The sequence below is a fragment of the Bos javanicus genome, chromosome 10 (genome assembly GCF_032452875.1).
Source record: "Bos javanicus breed banteng chromosome 10, ARS-OSU_banteng_1.0, whole genome shotgun sequence".
Lineage (NCBI taxonomy): Eukaryota > Metazoa > Chordata > Mammalia > Artiodactyla > Bovidae > Bos > Bos javanicus.
Window position 1 is genome coordinate 90576530 of NC_083877.1, and position 23732 is coordinate 90600261.

Here is a 23732-nt window from a genome sequence, read left to right on the forward strand (position 1 = left end):
GAAGTGTCTGATGGCTTGAAGTTAAGATATCGACTAGGACTGTAGCCATCTGAAGACTTATCCAGGCCTGGAGAATCTGGTGGCCTCAGTTCCTTGACATGTGGGTGTTTTAAGTGTCCTTATGACGCAAGAGTGGCTTCCCCAGAGTGGACATGAGAGAAGGAGAGAAAGTCACAGCGCTTTTTCTTATCTAATCTCTAAGAGTTACACATTGTCAATTCCACCATATCCTGTTCTTTACAGTTGACTTACTAAGTCCAGCCCATATTTGAAGTTGGAGAATCCAGTTCCGCCTGTTACAGAGTGATGTTTCAAAGAATGTGTAAACCTCTTAAAGTTACCACATAATCCTCCTATTCTGTGCGTTTTTCAGAGTCTGGAATGAATGCACAAAAGATATGCTTATCAAACTTGCAAAATGACACAAAACTCAGAAAGATATCTCCTACAGGAAACAACAAACCTAGAGTTGAACATTTTCTTATCAGGTTGGAATGCTGTTATGAAACAAAAAAGAATACACTTAGTGTAATTAAAGTCCTGCTTTGAAGTTCAGAAAATATACTACATGAATTCAAGATGGGACAAACTTTTTGCGAAGTAATTTAATTGGAAACTGTCTTGGGCTTAAGCTGGAAATAAGCCTTATATGTGGCTGTGCTGTGTTATGCTGTTTAAATTGTTAGTCTGTCAGTTATGTCTGATTCTTTGTGACCCCATGGACTGTAGCTAGACAACTGTCAAAAAAACAGCATATTCATCAGGTCAAAGGTGGGTGAATATTGGGTTGACTAAAAAGTCCGTTTGGGTTTTTTTCCCAGTAAGATATTACAGAAAATCCCAAATGAACTTTTTGGCCAACCCAATACATGGGATGTACGTGGGAGCATGCTTGCTAAGTCACTTTAGCTGTGTCTGACTCTTTGATCCTATGGATCCGCCAGGCTCCTCTGTCCATGGAATTCTCCAGGCAAGAATACTGGAGTGTGTTGACATGCCCTCCTCCAGGGGCTCTTCCCAACCCAGGGATAGAACCTGCGTCTCTTCTGTCTCCTGCATTGGCAAGCAGGTTCTTTACGACTAGCATCACTTGAGAAGCCCAATACAAGGGACATTGATTGTTATTTTTAGACCCCTTGGGAATAATATATTCATTTGAAGGCATAAGCTTCAAAGTTTGTCTGGAAGATCTATAATTTATAAAGAGCAGAGACTCCATAAGATCTAAGCAAAAATAAAAACTGTAGCATAAGTTTATCATGGCATCAGTAATGTTGATATTGGTGTGACTTTCCCATTCATGAGGATGAAAATGTTCCTATTTGTTGCCCATTGAAATTCCAAACCTCCTTCCTGTCCTCAAAGCTGTGTAGTGACCCTACACATGCATGTTTGAATGAGCAGAACTTTTCAAACTCAAATATTCTAGCTTTCTGGCTTTAAAAACATTGAGTTTGATATCCTCTGCAGAAGAAGAATGAAAGAAAATGAAAACTGGAGACATGTGGAAAGGAAGACCGCCAATGAGAAAGGAATCAGTAAGACTGAAAAGAAACAGGGAGACCACACAGAGGGGTGACCTGCAGGAGTGAACAGACCACAGTGAAGAGTGAGCCCCAGGATCACACTGGGGCTTTCACAACAGTGGAGGAAATACGTGATAAGAGGGGCATCTGGGGGAATCCGGAAAGTTTGAAGACCGAACATTAAGGTTTTAGGCCGAAAAGGAAATTGGCAAAGATTGGACACTAACCATCGCATGGTGAAGTAAATTTCATAAGCTTGCCTTCTTTTAACTGTAACCCTTCTCAATCAAGTGCTGTTGTAACAATATCAACAAAGGTGATAAGTCATATACTGAGCACTTATTTTCTACTGCTGTGCTCAGTGCTTTACAGACACTCATTTCCCTTTTAATTCGTGCAACAATCCTATGTTGCAGTTATTACCATAATTCTCATTTTATTTATGAAGAAACTAAGGCTTGAAGACACACCAAGACATAGATATTTTTAGCATGTTTACCAGAAAGGAATAGACAAAATTCAGATTGAAACTGACCAGCCTAGCTTCAGGGCATATTTTGAAATAATTATAGCAGGAAAAAGAGTGACATCCCTTGAGAAAGGAAAGCAAATTGATAGTCAGTTTTGTTTTGTTAATTTATGGCATGTCATTTCTGAAGGTAGATCTCAAATACAGAATAAGTTCTAGATAGACCTATGCTCATGAAGAAAGTTCCAGTAAATATGATTTGGAAACAGTCTCTTAAACTTCAAAAGCAAATAAAGATATCATGGTCACCTGGGCTTTACTTCATTCATCTTTCTGGGACTGATAGTATCCTTAATAGATGAGGATAAATAAGAAGTCCAAGGTCAAAGAGCTTCTGGAAGAGAGTGAAGAATAGAATTAAGATTTCAAAATACAGGGAAAGAATAGGAATTGTGATACATGTTCTAATTATTGCATCAGGATAAAGGTTTTTTAGTATAATAGCACTTCAATAGAAATAGCACTTTGATGGAGATCTGGGAGAAATTCAGTGTTAACGTGTCCGCACACATACTCACCTTAGCCAGCCTGACAAACATCAAGCAAAGGCCAGAGGTGTGGTCCTTTAGGTAAGTGGGCCTGGAGCACCAGGGTTAAGGGTCAGAGGTGTGGTCCTTTAGGTAAGTGGGCCTGGAGCCCCAGGGTTACATCTCTAGCACAGCCCCTGCCCCCATCCCCTGAGAATGAAGAGAATCACACACTCACCCCCTTCCCAGCCTCTTCCAACTCCCCACGAGCATTCTTGCCTGGATTGTTACATTTCATTTGCACAAAATCTTGTAATAAAGGTATTATCATCTGCATATCTTTTGGGGACTAGATGAAGAAACTGAGACATCTAGATTAAGAAAATTGTGCAAATTCGTGGAAGTGGTAAATGTCTGAGATAGGATTGCATCCAAAGTCTGAAAGATTCCATAGCTAATGCTCTTTTCATTTGTGTTTGAGCCATCTTTGCTTAAATAACTCAACTCCTATAGCCTAGAAATGGTGGATCAATATTGACTTTGATATAGGAAAGAATTGATAATATGTCAGTCCACATATATTTTCCATTTCCAAACATATCCAGAAGATACGAGGCAGTGAGCTTCATCAGCCAAGTCAGGGCATGCCTGGGTGACCCACACTGCTTTCTTAGAGTAAATGTCTCATCACTTTGGAAAGGTGGTTCTTCCTGGCGCCTGGAGCCACTTAAGTGAGTCTAGAAAAGCTCCCTTACTTAATAATGCCCTTGTGCTCTGAGTATATTAATTTACTTCCCCCAGCTGATCAGTTTTATGCTCCAAGAGATTAATTTCTTTGCCTTGGCATACTAAAGGATTGAGGTTCACAACATACAAATACTTCTTTTTTCTTCAGCCCCAAAGGTGTGTTGTGAGGATTAATGAGATGATGCTTATAAGTGCATTTTGAGCTCCTTGCTCACAAAGCACTTTATAAATACAAGATATTAATTCTTTGTTGAGGTCTATCCATCACTTACAAATAGCTGAATATTCTAGATGCCCTTTGGGAAGCACAACCCCCTTTTTCTGACTCTTAAAGAGAGTTCATCTGGGTCAAGACTAGGAACAAAATCAGAGCGAGGCTCAAGGAGTTTCCCCAGTTCCTTGTCTTTAGTGTCTGACTTTGCTTTGAAACTCACAAAGTGTTCTTTGGGGAGAGAGAGACATTCTAAGCACCTCTGAAAATGGCCTATACTACTTGAGCCTACCCACATCGATTTTCTTTTGCCTCTAGCTCTAATGCATAGTATCATTCTCTGACTGTTCATTAGACCCACAGTCTCATTTTTTAGTGTCAACAAAGCAATAAAGAAAACTTTCCCTTCCTTTATTCCAAGACTCAAAACAAAATGCAAAAAATACCTCTGGCATTAATTTTGCACAGACGAATGTTGCTACGATATTCCTATTAGCATGTCCATGTGCTTGACAACATTTCAGATGGTATTAATAGTCTACTGCAAGAAAGCATTTTCTACCAGCCCAGTGCAAATTGCCAGAACCTTTAAGCCACTCTTCCTCAACTTAGCAGCAGTATATCATCATTACCTGTGGCTGGACCCAGAAATCACATTTGTCAATGCCTGAATTGCTCTTTTACTTTCCGTGGTTTTAGAAACCCACTTTGTTTTGGAAATGGGGTTAGCTGAGTGTATTTTAGAAGATGCAGAAATATAAAAAGCCACAACCAGGGGATTTAGGGGGTATGTAGGCTGTTTCATTTTCTATGGTCAGTTAATGTTTGAATGATGAACTCTGTGGAACCAAAGGTAACAATACAGTCATCTTTTGATCGGAGGCCATGGAATTAATGTGCTTCCTTTTGATTAGTAGGAACGAATTCAATCATATTAATAATACTAAGTAGTTCGAATACATTGGATTATTTTTTCATATCTCAGGGTCTGTATATGCTCTGCCTCTTAATATCCTATACTGAGTCCTCTGGCGAACTGGGAAGTGGAGAACCTGAGGCTAAGTGACTTGTTCAAGGTTAAGCAGCTACTGAAGTTAAAACTCAAAGCCAGCCCAAAGTTATGACCTCCTATACTTTACTGATGACGATTTTAAGAAAATTAGTATAACTTCTAATGAATAGGATCTATGGTTGGACCAACAGAGTAAAATGGTGTAACAGTTATTTTTTGTGCTATACAAGAGTTTGCTCTATCTTTAAGTTCTTCAGCTGAAAGAATTTTTACTGCTTTGGGGCCAATCGGCAAGTTTCCAGATTACCTAAAGAGGGACTTAATGTATTGGGAAACTAGTCAAGGGTCAACTTACTTTATCTTTCCCTCCTCTGTTCTCTCTTCCTTTCCTTCTAAATGGATTAACCCAAATGTCACAAATGTGAGCTGTTTCTGCATAAAGGTTGTAGCTGTGTGTATGAACCAGTTGGGCCTTAGTAATTTTACCTCAAAGCATTCTGGTCTTCACAATATTATAATTAAACAGTGCATGGTTGTATGTGTCTCCAGGAACTGAAATATTTGATAATAGAGTCAATAGTACAGAAGCAAATGACAAGAGGCAACTAACTGTATAAAAAATGGATGGTGATACACACACACACATACACACACACATACCTCTAACTTTTTAAGTAGAATGAAATATGATCAGAACTTTTTTTTCTGAAATTCAGTCCCATGTAGGTGAGTGTCAGATCCATGTAAGTAATTTAAGCACTATCTATTTGAAGATTTCATTGTGCAATTTGTAAATTTCTCAGTGTGGCTGAGAACTGTAGTAGATTTTTAGGATCTAATTAGTAATGCACATATGCCTCTTTTTAATGACATTATGACATTACTATTCATAAGGCCATTCTTTCTTAAGGATAGCATCCCTGTCTGTTGAAGTATCGATTTTAGTCTTTGTTTCAATGTTCATACTGGTTGCTATATAAAATGTACAACTAAATGTCATTAAGGATTGGATATGAATGTAAATGGATTTGATGAGGTTTGCTCAGCTTTCAGAGTAGTCCCTGTGTATGAATTCTGATATTTAGAAGGTTGTTTGCTCTTCAAACAAATGGGGCTCGGGGCAAATGAACTCATTCTCATGCACATGTTTTTAAAACATTTCTCACTAATGTTTGAGCTAAATTAAAATAAAAACCAACAAGAACATGAAAAGAGACTAAGAACAATGTTAATGTGGCAATTTAAACCAATTTGGTTTTACAAATGACCTTCCATCTTTCACAACTTTTAACAGTATACAAGATCGCTATCCCCTCTGCCAGATGCTGTCTGTCTGGCATGGAAAACTTAAAACCTTTTTCTAAATGTCTTTAAAGCTGAGATGGAGAAGAATGACTCTCTGTCTTTCACTTTCCGAAGGGTCTATGGTTGAATTGTGGCTATGCTGTCCTCCCAACACATCACTTATTGATTCTCCCCCATTGTTTCTTAGTCGTCTAGCCCGTACCATACCTGAAATGATTTTCCATGGAGCTTTATGCTTGACAGATTGAATGGGAGGGGGGATACTTAGAAGGACCAAGATTCCTATGTTTGTGGAAGAAGTAAGTCAATGCAGCTTCTTAATTAAGTTGGTACATATAGAGCTGTCAGTCTGGAACATTCAGTACTTCATATTTTGCCTTGCATGGTACTAAGAATATTTAGCTTTCTCTTCATTATTGACTTCACTAATCCATTCTACAGAGAGTGGGAAAAGGTCATTGCTACACTTAATATTGCACCAATGACAGTTACAGAAAACCCAAAGTAATAGAATATATTCAAGGTGAATCTGGCATAATCCTTTTGGCATTTCTCAGTATGTTGTTGTGACTAAAACTTGAGAGAGGTCAAAGCTTGTGAAGATGGATGATATATATCCCTTGTGTAGCTGTCTCCTGTAGGGTAGAGTTAAGAGTTACAGAGACATACGTTCTTTTCAGAAAAGCGCATCTTCCTTTTCTATTAGGACATGTGAAAATTAGCCCAACTTTATTTTGGATTAGTAGACTTCTGTGTATCAGATCTACCAGGATGATCATATAATGGTCTCATAGGTATTTATTTACGTTAACATAAAGTTACCTTTTTTTTAAACCGTGGGCTTATTGAAACACCAAGAAATTAAGATACCTTTTTCTATTTTGGCTCCTAGCTGTCTCTCTCTCTTTTTTTTTTTTTCTTCTGTGAGAAATAACACTTGGAGGAAAACTTTAAATTATATACTGCAATCCAAAATTGTTAGTTGTTCTTTCCGTTCATTACATGTTGTCCTTTGATATGTTAATATATTAGGCTTGATGCCAACCAGATAGGGTCTCATGATGTAAGCTGGAAACAGATCCACAGTCTCCTCTTTGATGAGCTTTTTGTTTGTTTTTACTCCTGGGGAGTAAGAATAATGAGTCAGCTCCTAAGACTAATTTGTTCAAAGGAGAAATGAATGGGAAATCTTTTAAATGTACCCAGTACTGCTACCCCTCCCATTCTGCCTCTCACAGAAGGCAGGTACTAGTCTGACCACATGCAGAATCTTCTCCAGCAATAAAAACTCCGACATGCAGGTGGCCCAGAGATGGAAATACTGGGGCAAGCTTTTATCCACCTGGTGCTACATGCCATTCTAATATTCTTTCTAGCTTTTATACTTATTTATGAATTGCTTTCAAACCACCTGTTTTGAGATTTTTATTTCATTTTTAACACTGGTGATCTGGATTGGGCTTCCTGAAGTTCCAATACTAGAAGGCTAAGAGGCAGAAGTAATTTAGAAGTTCACTAGTTTCTGTTTGATCTCCGTGAGGTTGGTTGATAAGACAGTAGAATTCCCAAAGCATGGCTTCATTATTGTGTGTTTTGAAGCATATTCATTAGGGGTATATCTTCACAACACCACTCTCCAAGTCTGTCCTAATTAGACAAACCATCCAGGGGTGGTAATAACATTTACAAAGGGAAGAAAGGGGGCATACTCACAGTTAAAAGCATTATATTTGAGCCTTGAAATTAATTAGATATTTCATGCTTAGAAGAAGTATCCCTACCAGGCTTTTTGAATGGAGACATATTCAGGAAGGACCTCTCCTAGTAAGGAAAGACAGCAAGACTAGGTAAACTTATAAAACCTGTGTCTATTGGTACTAATAAAATATAGATGCTCAAAGGCCTGGAAATGCTATACCACTAGATGTATAGCTGCTTTTATTTACAGATGTTTAGTTGGGAGTTCCTCTGATTTTAAAATATGGAACAGATCTGGACCAAGGGATAGAGATGAAAAGATTTCCATGTGGTACTCTACCTATTTTACATAGGCAATGGGATGCTAGGGCCCCACTTTATGGAATAAGAAGTCTCTGTTGGCCATCAAGGCTTAAATTGTTTTCTTTGGCAAGGTAGAGCAGTTGCAAACACTTAAGAGGAGAATAAGGAAGTGCAGGGCTCCGTTCTTTACTGTATTCTGATGGGATACAGTAAAGCGAGTGTGGAACATGTGTGACTGAGACACCGAGGGTCCTGATACTCACAAGTCAAGGGGGTCCTTGTTCCTCCATTGACCCAATCAAGGTATGGTTGGAGAGAGATGGAGAAGAGAGAGGGTAAACCTTTCTGTAAACGGCCACACCTCTCACGGATGCTCATCCCCAGCCACTTTCCCAAAACTTGATGGAGCACGGCATAGCTAAGAATAACCTGACCTCAAACCTGTCAACCAAGGGCAGAGTGACTTCGACTCCACCTCCACTAAAGATAAATTGCTATCTATCTCTAAAAAACTTCATAAAACGCACCAAAAACCTAGGATGTTTTTGAATGACTTATTGACTTTTCAGATTGTTCTTTAAGCTGTTTTTTAAACTTTAAAGGCAACACTGATAATGAACGCTTCCAAATGGTAAAACAGAAAATCCCCTTCAAATATAACCGGCCCGTAGAAGAGTGGCTGCAGGAAAAAGGTAACTGTCGTTAAAACTTTCATTTTAAAATCATTTGACTCTAAACCCTCATTTTTAAAGCCTGCAAATAAATGTTCCTTAAATGATAATCGCCTGCTGCATAAATGACTGTTTTAATTTTCATTATAATTTGTGTCAGCTTCCACCTGCCATATGTTGATAAATCATGCTATAATACATTGCCATTAAAATACAGTTAAAGGGACTAACATCTAGTTTTCTATCAGCATGACAACCACCAACAAGAAATTCCAGGAACCTCTAAAAAAAAGAAATGTATTATGGCAATTTAACCACTGCATGACATTATTTGTTAATTTGTTTTAAATTACCTCTTATACCAGAGCTTTCTAAAGAAATTTCAAAAGAACTTATTAAACTTACATCTTGAGGCTGTTTTGGCTTTACTATCTGTAGCATGGTTAGCATCAACAACAACAACAAAAAATCATAGATTGACTCGTCATTTAAACTGCTTAAACAAATGTTATAAGGGGAGCCATGTTCTTTAACATTTGTTTTTAAACAAGGAAAGAATGAGAAGGATGGATTTTGCCTTCAGAATTAAACTTGCAGAGGCAAAGATATTTCCTAAGAGGTTAATGGCATCCTAGTTACTGATGGAAACTAAAAATAAATAAATAAATAAACGTATTCTACACTTCAGTTGCATGGTACCCTTGTGTATATGATACTTATGCAACAAAAGTATAAGGAGTTGGAAAATGAAAGGTTAATGGAAGGCAAAACAGCAGTTTCTCATTTGCCAAAGAAAACAACCACTTGGTTAATGAAAGAGGGCAGCGGTTACATGTGATGTTAGAATTTTCTGTGTGGCTCCTCTTCATTGGGAGGTAAACTATTGTCTTTCAATGAAGAAAGACTTCTGACTTGAACAAGCTGGTGACTGTTTTGTTTTGTTTTTTTTCCTGAGCCAGTAGCTACTCTTGTAGTTTGAGGTGTTTTTTGTTTGTTTGTTTGTTTTCTTAAGGAGATCTTAAGTGAGTTTTTAAAATATGTAGAGATTTGATTGAGTTATTTATAAAAAGTAATGGGGTATGTTAATATGCAACGTAAAAAAAAGACAAAGGACTACTGCAGTTGCAAGCTGAGTGAAAACATTCAGAACTTTAAACACGGAAAATCCTCACTGAGTCTTAACTGTTTGCCCTGTTTTTAACGTACGTGGTCTAATTAAAAATAAATTAAGAATAACTCTAAAAAGCAAATAATTTTGTTTAGTAATCACCAGCTCATAAAGTCCCTTTAACATTAGAGATGATGATTGCCTCACTTCTTAAAAAGGAAAAGACAACTTAGATGCATGTCTGAGTCTCATGTGCCTGAGAAAATTTATTTTTTGTTTCTTTCAATTTTATGTTAATAATATTTTATTTTACTCCATTGCCTTTTGAAGTCTAAGTTCAATAGCATGCCAGGCATTTTCATTTGTATTAATCATTTTAAAGTTATTAGTAGGCTTTTAGTTGTTCTTCCAATAGCATTGTTATCAGTTGGCTTTTATATAGAAGGACGCTTCCAAACACACAATAGAGGTTGAATGGGTGGGACTGGGTAGGGGTGGTTTGGATGGGAGGAAGGGAGGAATTTGTTTCTTAACTGAGTATGTATGTTTATATATGCAAATAATATTGAAAAGAATTCTGTGCAAACTGGGGGGTTCTCTCTTCTACATTCTTTTAGCCAAAATCACTTTTTTGTTTCATTTAGGTAAGTAACATCTATTCATTCTATTGCTTTATCTCTTCCTCTGGCTAGCCAACTTTCCCTTTATAGAAATAGAAAATGTATACCAAAGACCTTGCAAGGACAAGGAGTTAGAAAAGGGTGAATCTGGAAAGATGATTAGGCAGAGGCATCAGTAAGGACTTGGACTGCTCTGTCACTTGGGCAGAAACAGTTGCTTCTGTCATTGGAGAGATGTGAGTCACAGCATTCCCTCGCCTGTTTTCTGGCGCTGTCTGTTATTGACTGACTTTCTGACCTTAGACAATCCACTTAACCTCTTTATATCTCAGATTTCCCTCTGAGGAGAGGAGAAATAATACTGCCTATTCCCCAAGGGTGTTCTGAGGTTTAATTAATTAGTCTTTGTGCAACACTGACTGGAAACATGCAAAGATTTAATTTAAGCAGTATGTGAACTTGGTGTCCAAATGAGGGAGCATTTAACGACTTCCAAGAGGATGGGCACCCAAAACAAAACACCAAATAACCTGCTACAAAGCCTGTACTGGTATTGTAGTCAGATTTTATATTATTGGTGATAGATTGGAATCCATTATCAGATTGTAATATAGATAGAATAGTGGTCATCCCTTATTAAAAATAAAAAAGAAAGAAACACGATTGATCATAATGAGTGGCAATAAGGAGACCTGGCACTGATATTGAGAAATCTTGGGCAGATGGTAAATGTTCTGCGGTGGGTCCCTTATGTCCTTCGCAGGGAGAGGGTCGTGATGATTGTTTCTCACTTACTCCTGCTTCCTTGAGAGAGTGAAATTGATCAGAGGAAAAGATAGCAGAAGACTTGAATATCCCACAGTTCCTTTAGTGCCTGCCAGCATTACTATTAACCACCTAATCTAAGGTACAGAGGGCCGGGAAAGGGGTTTAGAACATAACAAAAGCAGATCCAGTCAGAAATAAACCATGAAACAGACAAATAAACAAACACCCAAATACTTCCCATGGCATGATGGATACCTGAAACATATACACTCCTTCCCAATTTACCCCACCAGTGTCTTGTTCTCAAGAAATGATTAGTCAGATCTCTCTGTGAAAGCAGGAATAGCCAGAAATGAAGCTGTGGTTTAATTGTGTAGCCCAGGAAATGTCTTGCCTTGCTCCACACTTGGGTCTGTCTTGAACAAGCAGAGACCACTTTTTGGAGTGAACCATGGCAACTGGAATAAAGGAGATCCGTCATTTCTAGCCAGTGTAATTCAACTTTGCATTTCAATTCTCTCTGACCTTCCTTTCATTTGTAAGCATAGGCGGAATAACATCACTAGGAAAATAAGATGAAGACCATTATAGATGTGGAGTACTTCTGGGAATATTAGAAATGCAAAATCTACTGTAGTCAGTAATAAGCATCAACTGATCTTCAGTGCTGGGCTATATATAAAAAAGGCAATGAATAAATATTATGGTTGGCCAACAGTTATGTGAATGGAAGGGATATTATGGCATTGGGGCTATCTGGTGCAAGACACTAAACTTTAGCCCTACAATTCTCCTATTAGGCAACTTTTTATTATGTTAAGCTATTCCAAATGCCTATGCAAAGCTGAGAGCATGTTTATTCTCCCCTTCCATCATGGCATTTCTTTCAGTAGTAAGCTTAGGGCTCCCAGGAAAAAAGCTGTTGTCAAAAAACTAAATAGTAATGAGGTATGAGCTCCAGGCCATTACCCAGCATTACTGTTCATTGAACTTTTTGCTGCATCTCATATGAAAAATGAGAGGTCAAAGAACAGGCAACGATGTGTGTGCACAGGGCACTGAAGGAATTGATGGGAAAAGAAATGGAAATCTATTAGATCTATTTGATTAGTCCCTTAGGATCTGGGCAATTTTGTTTTTAAAGCCAACAGATTCCATTTCCATGCTCCACGTATTTTTATAGACATTATTTTCACTATAACAAAATTATCTGGCCAATTCTCCATAGTGTAGTGTTTAAAGCTCCCAAAGGGGTATTATTTATCAACCATTCTTGACTAATATGCCCTTAAGAGTTGCCTGATGAGTGGATTGGGCTCTTGTACAGAGTTCCCACTGAGTAGAGGTGTTTTCCCTTTTCTACCTCTTCCATTTCACCCATTTTTATACATTGAGAAGGGATTCCACTAGAATTGAGACGGGATTATATACTAGAAATTCAAGGGTACTAATCTTTATATAGATTTAAGGGCTTCCCAGGTGGTGCTAGTGGTAAAGAACCTGCCTGCCAATGCAGGAGACATAAGAGACACGAGTTCAATCCCTAGGTTGGAAAGAACCCTGGAGAAAGAAATGACAACCCACTCCAGTATTCTTGCCTGGAGAATCCCATGGACAGAGGAGCCTGGTGGGCTACAGTCCATAGGGTTGCAAAGAGTTGGACGTGATTGAAGCGACTTAGCACACACACAGCACATATAGACTTTAAACACCATATAATAATAGTTGTAGAAGTTACAAGCCTAAATATCACAGTATGTCTCTATTCATATTAGAGATCATAGAGCAAAGATCTCAGTCTTTAAAAAAACATACTCCTTTCAATTAAACAGTTGAGTATAATAGAACATTGTTTTCAGTCATTAATAGCTAAAATAATTCCAGCAAGATTAAGGATGACTGGAGCATTGTTAGATCACTAACTAAAATGGAGGAAAAATTCAAAAAGGATAAACTTAATTCCATTTAAAAAAAAGTTTTTCCCTCTTTCTCCATATGGAAAATCAGACAAATAATCTGGAGAAACAATAGAATAGAAGGCTTTGTCCTTCAAAAGCTAGATCTTTCTGTGAAAGATCTCAAGCTTAAGAAAAGCTTTTTAAAATAGGGATAGTTGGGGCATAGTTGACTTATACTGTTCTCTGTTCTGCCATGATTTCATTCTGATAGTTTTCTGTGCACAGAGCATAAATGGTCCCCCAAATAGGAACTAGCAATAAGGTGAGCTACTGTGTCTTCAGTCCGTTAGCATGCCCGTATATCATTTAAGGTGTTTTATGTGTTGCCTTTTTTATTAACACCTATCCCTCCTTTGGAGAAGGCAATGGCACCCCACTCCAGTACTTTTGCCTGGAAAATCCCATGGATGGAGGAGCCTGGAAGGCTGCAGTCCATGGGGTCGCTGAGGGTCAGACACGATTGAGCGACTTCATTTTCACTTTTCACTTTCATGCATTGGAGAAGGAAATGGCAACCCACTCCAGTGTTCTTGCCTGGAGAATCCCAGGGACGGCAGAGCCTGGTGGGCTGCTGTCTGTGGGGTCGCACAGAGTCGGACATGACTGAAGTGACTTAGCAGCATCCCTCCTTTTAAAATTCGTTGATTTTGAATGATGTCATTTTTCTTTCCCCCTTTATCGCTGACATGATCAATGCCTACTTATTTTCCATACCTTTGAGAGAGATTTAATGTGTGTGTGACCATGGTCTCTCCCCTTCCCCAAATGAATAAAGACAGAAAATAATCTGTCATGAAGTTTATGAAATAGCAAGTACAGATAGAATATTATACATTAGCAAAATTTCTAGGAAATCTTTTATTTCCTAGAGGTGTTTATTTTTATAAGTACACAATAGCTCCAGGTCTCTTAATTAAAATCTAATTTAATTTCAGTTAATTTAATTATCAGACCTAGTTTTTTAATTCAGTGTTCTGAGTTACCCCACTGAGTTTTTATTTGCCCTATATATTCTTCATCATTTTCATTATGTTACATATGTTACTTTGTAGGTTAAAAAAGTCAGTACAATAGGTATTTATGATTTATTATTATAATTACCTGATTTGGGTTGTTTTCTTTTTCTGTCATCCACAACTGTATACCCTGGAAGACTGCAATACCACTCGTCATTGAAGCAAGATTTCTCCTGCTTCACAATAAAGAAGTAGACATTCAATTATTCAGGTTGTCTAGGATATTCAGCTAGACAGTGGAAGAGATAAACATAGGGAAATGTTATTTGCCAATGTCGAGATTGAATTTTTGTTACTTGCCAATACCTATACTGAATTTTTGCTATCCAATTTTCTCCCCTTCAGTTGCTCAAGGAAGCCTGTTTTGATGTCTGGTCCATTCAGACCAGGTAAGGCAAACAGAGAAAAATGTATGGGAATAATGATGTTTCCTCCACCCAACCCACTAGGCCGGCAGTTAACCATCTTCAACACCCAGGCGCAAATAGCTATTGGCGGAAAGGACAAAGGACGCCTCTTCCAAGGCCAGCTTTCTGGGCTCTATTATGATGGTTTGAAAGTACTGAACATGGCGGCTGAGAACAACCCCAATATTAAAATCAATGGAAGTGTCCGGCTGGTGGGAGAAGTCCCATCAATCTTGGGAACAACACAGACGACCTCCATGCCACCAGAAATGTCTACCACTGTCATGGAGACCACCACTACAATGGCTACGACTACGACCCGCAAGAATCGCTCTACCGCCAGCATTCAGGTAAGCCTCTTTCCAACATTTCCTTGACTCTGCATCTTTGTCTTTGAGACATTGCTATCATGGTCAGGGGTGCTTTGTAGCTGAAGTGTCTGAATTACTATGTTTGTAGGAAGGACACTTACAGGTGCTCATAGTAGTAACACCCAGGAGTAGAGAAAGACAAAGCAATTGATAAAGAAATTATGAATGTCTGGTGTGCACGCATGGGTTATTATTCTTATTATATCCATCACTGAAATGGTAAAGCTGTTATTCAAGGTGAGAGATGGAGAACATTTTCACTGTGACATACTCTCTCCTCTCATTTTATTACCTTTCTTTTCAACAGCAGACAAAGATAAGGAGGAAAGGAACATTTATTATCACAGGAAAGACTATATTCTAGTTAAATTCTATTTGCATCCTCCTGATGGCTTACTATTGGGACATGAATTGTTCATTTCTGAGGCCATGGAGTAGCATTAAGTCAAGGGTAGATGAAGCTGAAGTTTCCATCAATCTTTATAAAATGCAATACTTGTATTTTATAAGTGTTGATTAATCACTTGTTATTTTTGGTCTACTTTGTTTCTTTTACATTGTATTGACCAAAATCCTAATTATATTAGCAAATTTGAAGGTCTGAGTTTAACTATGTAGGGAGTCCTTAGTTTTTGTTAATGTTTTGGTTTTGTCACTTAAAAGTAATTGTAGCCAAGCTAAAGCTTAATGCTTTGCTGATCACTTTGGCTTCTCATAAATCTAGATATTAGAGGGTATAAAGTTGAATTATTAGCCTTAAATGCTCTGGCAAAAAAATAATACATTCCAATTGCTCATGGCGGAGAAGGTGATTGCACCCCACTCCAGTACTCTTGCCTGGAAAATCCCATGGATGGCAGAGTCTGGTAGGCTGCAGTCCATGGGGTCACTAAGAGTCAGACAAGACTGAGCGACTTCCCTTTCACTTTTCATTTTCACGCACTGAAGAAGGAAATGGCAACCCACTCCAGTATTCTTGCCTGGAGAATCCGAGGGACGGGGGAGCCTGGTGGGCTTCCGTCTATGGGGTCACACAGAGTCAGACACGACTGAAGCGACTTAGCAGCAGCAGCAGCATTGCTCATGGGGAATTGACCCTTAGCCTGGTTAGTGTCTGTAAGAGATTCAGTAGATCAGTACTTGTCCTTTCTTGGTTTAAGACATTATCCAGGGATTCAATGAAGTCTTTGACATCACCTTTCCATTGATTTCACTGGGCACTGGTAAACCTAAAGTCAATAATCAATTAAATCTCTGATGTGTTCTCGTTCTTCTGAATTAATTTTATGTGAGTTAGGTAGTGGTAGAATTGTCTTCCTTTTCCCTTGTTTTTGAGTAGACACAGCCAGACACCTCCTTACATGATTCCACAGGAACAGTCGGAAGCTGACTCACAGATGATGCTATCAGTACAATGTTACGTGTTTTAGAAAGGCTACTGAGAAGCCTGTTATTTCACAGTCTTAGAGTTGCACATGTTGTTACATTCAGACCTATGTACATGCTCAAAAAAAATAGCTTCTTCTCCACTGATATTAAAGCAATAACTCCTGACACTTCACTCTACTCACTGAAAAGAAGATAAAAGGCAATATATATTTCTATTATGACTCTCTATAGCTCTAGAGCAGATCTGCTTATTGTTGGTGAAAGGATAGTTCTGTCTGCACAGGTCTGGTTCTGCTTCTGTCAGAATGCATTCCACTAACTCTGTGGGAAGCAGAGGAGCAAATGGCTTTTTCTTCGCAGGGATGGATGGTCCTGTAGTCTTTTTCGAGGCCATGTTTTTACTGACCTCAGAAGGATTTAATGTTACATGGGGATTCAGGGACCAAGCCATAATAATGATCAGTTTTGGGCTTTCCCTCCAGGGGCAAATACATAAATGGGAGTAGATTAAGTATTTGTACAAACTAAGAAAGCTTAGGCTAGAAGGTACAAAAGTCTTGTAAGCAGTTCTGACTCTAGACATCATTGGACCTATTGTTACTTTAGAGAACAGCAGCTGTGGACAGCTGGTCATCTCTGACAGCTTCTTTCTGATGTGTCTCTGTTCCTTTAGTCCAGTAATAATTGGATCACATCTGCATGGCTTTCCTTTTGCTTCTAAAGACAAGGCTATAAAAATGAGTTATAAACCTGTTGATGCTTGTTGTTCTTAAGAGTGTATAAAACCATAAAGTGCTATTGGAGAAAAGCCAACAGATGAGCAGAATTGGAATAGATTGGAACGAGAGATTTAAAAGCCCCATATTCTTTGTAAAGATTAGCTAAAGGAAGTAACTATGCCAAGGGTTTTGCACTTTTTGTTCGGCCAACCAGTCATAAGAACTTTGCCTTGGACTCTGGAAAAAACTTAGGATGGACAGGTAGACACTGCTATCCATTTAAAATGGATAACCAACAAGGACCTACTGTATAGCACATGGAATTCTGCTCAGTGTTATGTGGAATCCTGAATAGGAAGGACTTTGTGGGAGAATGGATCCATGTATATGTATGGCTGAGTCTCTTTGCTGTCCACCTGAAACCATCACAACATTGTTAATCAGCTATACTCCAAAACAAAATAAAATGTTTAGTGAATTAAAAAAAAAAGGTTATCAACAGTGAACACCTGCACACATAAAACTCAATAGCCTGCCTGTCTCCAAGTCTGCTCCTTAAGTACATTCTGTAGATTACATCAAGCTTGTGTTAGGCATGTGGACCCAACAACCCTTAGATTCTATCCAGGGTTTTAGACAGTTTCCAGACTGTAAAGACTTTGGGTGAAGAAAGTCACTCTCTGAAGTTCTAATGTGCCCTGTGTGAGCCAGCTGATTTTCCTGGATGAAATGGATTCATAAAGATTTGACCTCTGAGTAGCATTGAAACATACATTACCAAATGTAAAATAGACAGTCGGGGGGATTTGCTGTATGATGTAGGGACCTCAAATCCAATGCTCCCTGACAATCTAGAGGGGTGAGATGGTGTGGGAGGTGGGATGGAGGTTGATGTATAGCAGAAACCAACACAATATTGTAAAGCAGTCATCCTCCAATTAAAAAGAAATTAGTTTGATTTACAAAATTTGATCTCTCAGAAATCTGCAGGAAAAAAAAAGAGGTGAGGAAGACTGGATTTCATGTCTATAGATTGATCATCCACGTTTTCACCTATGTGTGAAATCTTAGAGCCATTTCCAAGTGACTCTGTTCTGTCCTCCGTGGCTTTGATAATATTGCTAGAGTAGAGTTGCCCTAAAATTTGACTCTTCCAGGAGAAACAAAATAAGCATGTACATTCACAAGTATAAATATCCGGTTATTAAAAAACCCACCAGTTATTTCTTTAAGCGTAAGGTTAAAAAAAATCATTTGAACAGTTCATTTCTAATAGACCTTGGATAATGTTGATTTCAGATCAAAGGAAAACTGCAAAGTGCTTTTAGTGATGCTCTTAGCCATGTGTGAAGGTGAACAAAGAGTTTCTGAACTGATGGCCCTCTAATGCTCCAGCCTCCTGGAAATAATTAGCATTTTGATCTTTCTAATGCACTAGTGTGTTACAAAATACTTGTGAATTACATGGACTATGTGCAATTACTCACAGCTGTGGTGCCAAGCATTAAGTCTTTACCCTACATTAAGAAGGATGTCTCTGGTTACTCCCCTGATTGAAAAAGAAAGTTAAGATTGAGAGAAGAGGTGGATACATTGAGAAAGCAAATGGATGGGTGATAATTCTCAAATAAAGATCTGGCACTTAGTAGGTGCTCAATAAACATTTGTTGAATAAATCTGAAAACAAGATAGGCTTTATAATGTACTTTATCATTTAACAATCAGAAGTGGCATGGCTTATGGAAGATTTTCCCTCTAAGATGATCACTGGGCTTTGGACAATTTAATTTACCCCCCACCCCCAGTGGTAAAACTATGCTGCTGCTGCTGCTGCTGCTAAGTCGCTTCAGTCGTGTCCGACTCTATGCGACCCCATAGACGGCAGCCCATCAGGCTCCCCCGTCCCTGGGATTCTCCAGGCAAGAACACTGGAGTGGGTTGCCATTTCCTTCTCCAATGCATGAAAGTGAAAAGTGAAAATGAAGTCGCTCTGTTGTGTCTGACTCTTAGCAACCCCATGGACTGCAGCCTACCAGGCTCCTCCGTCCATAAGACTGATGAAATGTATGTACTTGAAATCAGATTGCCTGAGTGTGGAATCTAGTATCCTCTTCATATTAGCTAAGTGACCCTGGGGAGGTCACATGTGTTGTGGTTACCTAGCTGTGGAGACAACCTGTCATCATTTAGTAGCTTGAAACAATGATGTCATTAGATCTCATAGTTTTATGGGTCAGAAATTTGGGCAGGGCTCAGAACACTGAAAGCCAAAGGAGAAGGGCGAGGCAGAGGATGAGATGTTTAGATAGCATCACCGACTCAATAGACATGAATTTGAGCAAACTCCAGGAGACAGTGAAGGACAGAGGAGATTAGTGAGCTCTCCATGAGGTTGCAAAGAGTCAGACATGACTTAGTGACTGAACAACTGTGAAAATAGCAAAGCAATTCTTCTGCCTTACATCGAACTGGCTGAGGTCACTCAGTGGCTACTCTGGACTGGAGGCTCTGGCTTCACACGTGCACCTGGAGCCTCAGTGGATGAACTGGACTCAGTTGTGAACATGTCCCTCTCCGTGTCTCTAGGACTCCTTTCATGGAGGCTTAGGTCTCGTGGAGAGAGTTTTCCAAGTCTTGGATACATGGAGAAAGGAACAAATCTCAGGTTGGTTGAATGTACAAAGCTAAATTGACAAAGTCAGAGATGATGATTCCTAGAGAGATAGCCAAGTTCAACTAGAACAGAGAGTGTATAGAGGAGGATTGGTGGGAGATCAGAGACTCAGATTCTGAGTGTCTTGGCCTAAAACTCCCTCAAACAGAAGAGGTCCTAGAGGGGAGAACTGGATCGGGTTCCCTGTGGGTTTCACTACCGAGATCATGCAGGCATGTCCATTACCTGACATCTGACCCCAGTGCTGGGGAGTGACTATTGTGATAGTCACTAAAATGGAAAAGTTTCTAAAATGGAAAAGTTCAGTTCAGGCTACATTCACATTCCTGAATCTTCAATCAGGGCAGAAGGTAAAAGTGAGAAATAAAAATCTTTTAGGGATCACTGTCAGCCACCAGGACCAAAACGTTCCTGCAAGAGAGGAAAGGGCCATGAGGAAAATAGTTCCAAGAATAAGGTGTATTCTCTTCCCTTAGTGCTCTAGACCAAGTTATTAGTCAGGAAAGAACTCAATGTGTTCCGTGCAAATCACCATTTGGAATCGTTTATAAGCTTTTAGCAGGAGACTGATCATGACCCACTTTTTCTGAATTGGGCATTGGTAAAGTCACCTTGGCATTGGCCAGGGCTGCCCGACACCAGAAAATTACCAGAAAATCACAACACTCAGGCTGGACTGGAACTATTCCCAATAAACAATAGAAATGAAAGATATAAAAGCTTTATGAGATTTCATTCTTATCCCTAACTCACAAGTTTGGTGGGAAATACATGGACCACTTTCAAAAATTGCAGAAAGAAGCCACGGTTTTTCAGGTTTTGTAACAATACCTTCATGGAAAGTCCTCCCCATGGTCTGCTTTTACACTGGGGACAGTCAGAAGCACCCTTCAGCCTTGATATTACTTATGGAGAAACAAAACAAAGCAAAACTTGTGACTAAAAAGTTGATCCTTTACATGGATGTGTATGGCTGAGTCACTTTGCTGTTCACCTAAAACTATTACAATATTGTTAATTGGCTATACTCCAATATAAAATTAGAAGTTAAAACAGACCAAAAACCAGCAGGCTAACCTGCCAAAAAAACCAAAAAAAAAAAAAAAAAAACCAGTTGATCCTTCTCACTGCTTGTTCCTGATGGAGTCCCCGTGTGCTGAAGGGAAGAGAGAGCAATTAGAGTCAGAATTTCTAGTTGGACCCTGCACTCTTCCAGTTTTTTAGCTATGTATCTGTGGGTGAGTTGATTAGCCTGTCTAAACTTCCGTTCTATTATCTATAATCACCTGATGCAAAGAGTTGACTCATTGGAAAAGACCCTGATGCTGGGAAAGACTGAGGGCAGGAGGAGAAGGGGACGACAGAGGATGGGATGGTTGGATGGCATCACCGACTCAATGGACATGAGTTTGGGTGGACTCCGGGAGTTGGTGATGGACAGGGAGGCCTGGCGTGCTGCTGTTCATGGGGTCGCAAAGAATCAGACATGACTGAGCGACTGAACTGAACTGAACTGAATTATCTATAAAATGGGCTCGACAGCATCTATACCATAGGCTTGTTGTGAGTAATACATACAGCCAGATGTGGAAAGAACTTAGGCCATGCCCTATTCCATAAGTTTTCACTAAATGCTAGACATTCAGAAAACCACTTCAACCCAAGAGACTCTCCGAGGACTCACAGATCCTCATAGAGCTTAGCCTCCTTGTATGGTTGGATAAGCACAAAAACAATTTTGTCTACACCCACACAAACCCATTATTACCCAGAATTTCCTTTGAGGGTTCCAGATTGAATCATATCCCTGAACTCATCAATTAGAAGGAATTTATGGAATGGGAGTTAGTTGAGTGGTTATTACATACAAAGCTTTTTGTTAGGACGAAGTGTGTGAAGCTGCCAGTTTTGTAGGAGCAAAGTGGTTGAATATCAGCAACTTCATATGGTTCCACAAATAAATGACACATTCATTTTCAGTATGTTGTTATCCGTAGGGTTTTGAGATTCTGGCTGGAACAGGTTTCTGAAGGTTCTTTGAATAATCAGACTGTCTTGGATTGGAATACAAGATTCATCTACCTTATTCCAAATACCATGCTCTAATAGGAGGTAAATTATGTTATACTTACCCCCCCAAATTACCCCTCTGGGCCCCTCTACCTTTTCCCTGCTTCCATCAGCTTGATGGAAGTGAGACAAGGAGTCCACACAGATTTCCATCCCTCGCTTTAGCCATAAGACAACAGAGCCTCCAGGGGAAGTTTATTTTAGGATCAGGGCTCAACTAATATTGATTAACGGCCTTGCATAAGGTAGGGCTCCAGGGCTCATTCCTTTCCTGCCAAGCCTCATAACTGGGGGAGGCAATGAAGATTTGTCTGTCTAATTAGACTTCAGCTGCCAGCCAAGAAATACCTTCTGTTTCCTCTTTACCCTCATGCAGGTACTTTCTTTTCCCCTCTTGGAGAACAAATGGGGAGGAGGGGGAAGGAAATGGACTCTAATTTACTCATTACCTAGTAGAACCCTCCAGTGACATTTTCTCTCTGGAATTGCATGGTTCTAATGGGGAAAAAAAAAGGAACTTGATGGGTTCTCTTAAAGACTTAGGTGTCAGCAGTACAAATAGATCAGTACTTCCCAAGGCTGAAAAAGTCCCTGAAAGGATCTCTGAGAAGGTCCTCATCATGTACAGGCAGGAACTCTGCAAGATGCTCAGATAAGTTGTAGAGATGCCCTTCTAATTAGCATGTAATATTTATAGGGTAGAATCACTGACCAGAACTGTGAATAAAGCACTGGATCTTACTTTTAGCCATCTGAATAGCTGAGAGGGAGGTGTAGCTCTTGGCTACTCACTCTGGGGGTCTTCAAATGTTTCTCTTTTCTTTTTGTAGTTGCACAATGTGGGATCTTTAGTTGAGGCATGTGAACTCTAAGTTAAGGCATGTGAACTCTTAGTTGCTGCATGTGATACCTAGTTCCTCCACCAAGGATCTAACCCTGACCCCTCCATTAGGAGCATGGAGTATTAGCCACTGGACCACCAGGGAAGTCCCCCAAATGTTTCTAAAACTCTTAGTGATTGTCCAATCACCTAACAGACTTCTTGGCCAAGTATAAAGCCTGTATCTTTAGCATATGCAGTATGGATCTCTTCCCTGGTCTCTCTCTCTCTGTCTCTCTGATGGTGTTTTCTACCATCTTGCTCCAGGCACACAGGTCTTCTTGATCTTCCTTGAACTTAGATCCAGGAGAAGGGAGAGACAAGCGAGGGCCGTGCAGTTGCAGAGTCTGATCTTGTCTCTGTTTAACATGTTGATTTTTTGCTGATCAAGAATTTTTTTTTGCATTGATGCTGACTTCAAAACATTGCAATAAAGTATTCTTTATCTCTGATGATTGAATTTGAGGCCATTCCTTTAAACGTTACACAATAGGTGAGTGCCTCCTCCTTAGTCCCAGCCCTGCTCGAATGTACCAAGCATGCCTGTGGCTTTTCCCTTGCTGTTTCTTCTGCCTGGGGCAGTCTTGCTTGAATGTACCAAGCCCTGCTCAAATGTACCAAGCACGCCCACGGCGTTCCCCTTGCAGTTGCTTCTGCCTGGTGCAGCTCTTCCCAGTGATTGAATGCCTCACTGCCTTACTGTGTGCAGACTTCTGCCCATATGGCACCTTCTGCAGCGGCCCTCCTTGACCATCCCCTGTGAAATAGCGCTCCACTCCCTGCTGCCTTCTGCTTCGTGGCCTCTCAGAGCAGTCATCTCTACCTGACATGATATCACACGTTTGCTTGTCATCTCTGTTTGGTGAAATGTGTGTTCTAGGATGGCAAGATACTCGTTTCAGGTGCTATCAGGGCACAGAGTAAGGCCTCGGTCAGTATTGCTGGAGGCAAATGGATGGACAGCAATCCACTAGCACCTTTTCAGGGAGTACACAGGTCTTATGATGCTCACGACTGAATCCCACTTCCAAGCGCTGTCCCCGCCTCCGCCGCCTCAAGAGGCCCATGCTCTGGCTCTCTGATGAGGCTCACCAGTAGGAATGGTACTCAGCTCTGGTTTGTTTGTTTGTTTGTGGGATGGAACCGGTGCCCTCTGTGGTGAAAGCACGAAGTCCTAACTACTGGACCAAGAGGGAATGCCCTCAGCAGTGGTTTTGCTGCTCTGGACTCCTTGCCTTGTACAGTTGCTGAGTCTGATCTTATCTCTATTTAACGTGTAGATT

General features: G+C 39.7%; 1 protein-coding gene across 5 annotated transcripts in view; it reads left to right on the top strand.

Moving 5' to 3' along the window:
• The window catches only part of NRXN3 (neurexin 3), a 609682-nt gene that overhangs the window by 421494 nt on the left and 164456 nt on the right, over positions 1–23732 (top strand). For 3 of the 5 annotated variants that reach the window (XM_061429595.1, XM_061429592.1, XM_061429594.1), the window contains exons 4-5: positions 8401–8490; positions 14389–14696. In XM_061429595.1, coding sequence (XP_061285579.1) covers positions 8401–8490; positions 14389–14696 — 398 coding nt within the window. The remainder of the gene's footprint in view (positions 1–8400; positions 8491–14388; positions 14697–23732) is intronic. The other 2 variants (XM_061429596.1, XM_061429593.1) reach the window with 1 other exon arrangement.